This window comes from Erpetoichthys calabaricus, chromosome 4 (genome assembly GCF_900747795.2).
Source record: "Erpetoichthys calabaricus chromosome 4, fErpCal1.3, whole genome shotgun sequence".
Taxonomy (NCBI): Eukaryota; Metazoa; Chordata; class Cladistia; order Polypteriformes; family Polypteridae; genus Erpetoichthys; species Erpetoichthys calabaricus.
The window spans coordinates 221,272,832-221,276,546 of record NC_041397.2 but is presented as its reverse complement, the minus strand read 5'-3'; the positions used below and the strand labels follow the sequence as shown (position 1 = coordinate 221,276,546).

Below are 3,715 nucleotides of genomic sequence, written 5' to 3'. Positions count from 1 at the left end.
GAAGGCTGTATGTTGCCTCTTTCAGGCTGACAAGTGAGGGTTTTGTGGAACAATATCTCACTATGAATGCACCTGCAAAACATTCAGTTCAGAAATTGGTGAAAAAGTTGTGTAGTACTGGTTCAAGGAGAAGTTCAGTAAAACCAAGAAACCTCCCATCTGTGCCACAGAAGCTGTTGCTAATATGGTGATCATATGAAAAAAATTCCTCATAAGTCATCATGGCAATTATTACAACAGAGAGATGTGTCACAAAGGTCACATCACTATACTCGGTGTGACTTCCAGGCTACATTTTAATGAGCCACACAGTATTATTGTTAAGGAAACTCTTTTAACACAAGTAGTCTGACTTATCTTGTAAGGAACAAAGTCATTCTGAATGGTCCAATGAGTTTGGGGTTGTATGTGAGCATACCCAGCATTAGACAAGCATCACATTCATCCCTGGCTCCATCTCCTTAAGTCCCTGAACAGAAAATAGTAATAAGTGAATTTTATGTTTGTTACAAATATCATTATGATCTAAAGGGTTAAGTTCCTCAATAGAATTTTACATACTAGTTAATCAGTGATTTGATCAATCTAAGATAAAGCATTTATTGTATTTAAATTACCTGTCCATTTTCAGAATCTAGCTGAAAAAGAATCCACAGGAGCAGGTGAATTGAATGCTGTAAACCATGAAAAACTGGAAAATTGGGGAATTAGTGCATAATTTCTCAATGGTCACTTGCTCTGTATTAAATTTTGAGTCATTTGTTTTAAACCCAATCCACAGAACACATACTGTTGAAACACAGAGTTGAATTTCTCATCCCTTATACCATAAATTAGAGGACTGAGACAACGGGGAAATAAACTAAAGACGACAAAGTTAAAATATCGAAGGTTGCTAAACACTTGTATATCTACCTGAAGGACAGTCATTTCTACAAAAGGACAAACAAGAGTGATTAAAGAGAGCAGCAGTTGGAACGCATGCAGGACCACTGTGTGACGGGCTTTGGTAACCAGCATCTTGTCAGCAGAGGCAGATCGAGCAGCCTGCATCATTTTTAAGTAAGTAAACAAGACAATAATTGACATGAGGAAAAAATAGGATAGAGCTACACCAGACATTAGATCTGACTGCCATTTACTTCGAATCATCATATCATAAGCACAGATGAAGCGCTGTGAGTAAAATGTTACGGTTTCTATTGCAACAATAATAAACAGTTCCTTAAAGCTAGGAATTGAACCAATTAACCAAATGATAAGAATGGCATATAATGTCCTTTTAACAGTAGCAATGACAGCATGTCTCAATGGCATGCAGATGGCCACATAACGTTCCAGACACATGAAAGTTAGGGTTAGTGTTGTGAAGTATGTTAGGGATGCCATGATCATGCAAAATAGGATGCAAGCTCCAGCAGGTGCCACAATAAAAAAATAGGCCAGTGTAACTCCCAGGTCCATGAAGAGCAACTGTAGGGTGTCAACCATAAGCATATGAGCAAATAAAATATAGCGGGTGTCTTGATGAAAGGAGTGTTTTCTTAAAAATGTGAACAGCATTGTACAGTTTATGTAAAAGAAAATGCAGACAAGTACCTGGGAGAAAGCTATTTTAAAATTGGCCACTGCCAGAATCTTCCCAACATTTTGTGAACTGATGCTGATGTTACTGCTGCTGTTGCTTATATTGCTGTTCTGAGGCATCTTCCAAGTCGTGGCTCCTCCTGGAGTGATAGAAAAAGGTGATCATGAGAGACGAAGAACTTTTACTATGATATAACACAGTTTATTTTAAGGTCATTGGGACTGGACTTCAGAAGTAGTCCACAATTTTCATTTTTTTCTGTAACTTGAGATTCAAGGAAATCTCATATATGCTTTTATTTTTTCATTCAACTTTCCCATGTGCCTTTCCTTTACATGGTGAGTCTTGTAATTGCTCTTTGTGATTATTCAATTGGCTCATACTAATTACCCTCTTACTCCAGATAAGTTGATTCTTAATGTAGGTCAAGTTAGAGTGACATCAACAATAGAAATCTCTGTTAAAGAAACAGATAGTTGGGAACACAGAAACTTCTCTTTTTATTTTTATCTAGTTTTCTATCCACAGCTATACAAGATTTCTTTATCATTTGTTTATGAATAATACTCAGATGAATTATGTGCAAATGACGTATTCAATTCATAATTAAATTTATATCAATTCACCCACCCTATTAATTCAATGTAAATGTTGTAAAGATGACAGCAGTACATCTAGCAGTATCTATCAGAACAATCATTAAAGAAAAAGTGTTCCCATTATTTAGAATTGTTACAGTAAACTTTTACTTTACACATAAATAGCTACTAATGGGATAGAACAGATCTTACTGCCACTTTCAGGATGAGGACATGGAGGACTGGCTGTAGCCTGGCACTAATCCCATAGGCAGGCTGGTGGCACACATTGTGTTTTTCTGGACACCAATAGTACTGTGTTGCCTTTTTATGAAGACAGACAACTTGAAAGTTGTCCAACCTTACATAGAGCTAAGGGATGCAAGGATAGGACACCAGGCTACCCTATGGGAATATCTAAACTGGTGGCTCTGTCCTAGCGCTTGGAGACCAAAAGTGACCAGAGAGTAGGGTTTATGTACCCCTTCTAAATAAAGGACTGCCAGTCTAGATCTAGAAGGAGAGTTACAGCAAAGGGCCCAGTGCAAAAAGATGTGAGGTCTCAAACAGAAGGAAGGTGAGAAAGGAGACTGGTTTTATGGTCCTTGGAGGTGGGGAGGTGGTTGAAGCTACCTTGATGGACAATCAAAGGTCTGTGCCTGTTTCAGAAGGTCAACTGAGGCAGCCTTTTCTTTATTTGGTTGTGTTCTTTGATACCCTAAGTTTCTCCTTTGTTCTTAACTCCATTGGGTGTTTAACTTTTTTAAACAAACACATCTCTTTTTGATATTTTGGACACATTTGAATTATTTAAATGGGTTTAGAGAGACACTATCACCTCTTTTGTTATCTTGTAATCTACTGTATGTTGCTATTTTACATACAGTAACTTTGGGTTGTATAACACATGCAAGGTGGATTTAAAGATTCCCTTTATTAAAAAACTAACAGCAATTCCCTTTTAGTCACCTTCACAATTCTCTCCTTGAGATACAACATACTTGTCCAAACACTCCTCCCATTCCTGGAAACATTTTATGTACTCATCTTTTGTTACTGTGTCTAGTATATTTTTTCTGGTGGTAAACCTTCTGTCCTTCAGTCCCAAACTTAATTTAGATTAGATAGATCAGGAACAAAAACAAGTCACAGTAAGCGAGACCTGGTTAATACAGGAGGTGCAAATAAAAGTCATCTTATTTTTAGTCAAAAACCCATTGATTACAGTGCAGTGTGTGCAGGTATGTTATGTGAAGTTTTGCACGTTCCATTCTAAGAACTCTGTGCTAGTAATCACTGTGAAACACATTGTCTGCTGATCCATGGGCTGTTTTATTGGTCTCCTGCCAGCCTCCCCAACCTTACTCTATCATTTGGAGAATGAGGAACCCTGGTTTCCACGAATGATCCCCGTAAGGGCCCACCTGCTGCAGTTTACAACCCTTAAATTGTGTGGGACTGTGCACAATTTCCAGTAACTGTACAAAGTTGTATTCATGCAAATATAAAAGAAAACTAAACTTCAGTATATCACTTAAGGTTAAGAGTG

At 37.6% G+C, this 3,715-nt stretch overlaps 1 protein-coding gene across 1 annotated transcript; it reads right to left on the bottom strand.

Moving 5' to 3' along the window:
• Positions 1–229: 229 nt before the first annotated feature.
• LOC127527488 (odorant receptor 131-2-like) lies at positions 230–1,723 on the bottom strand. Its single transcript, XM_051926470.1, has one exon. The coding sequence runs from the start codon at positions 1,705–1,707 to the stop codon at positions 730–732; it is 978 nt and encodes a 325-aa protein (XP_051782430.1). The 5' UTR covers positions 1,708–1,723; the 3' UTR covers positions 230–729.
• Positions 1,724–3,715: the final 1,992 nt, after the last annotated feature.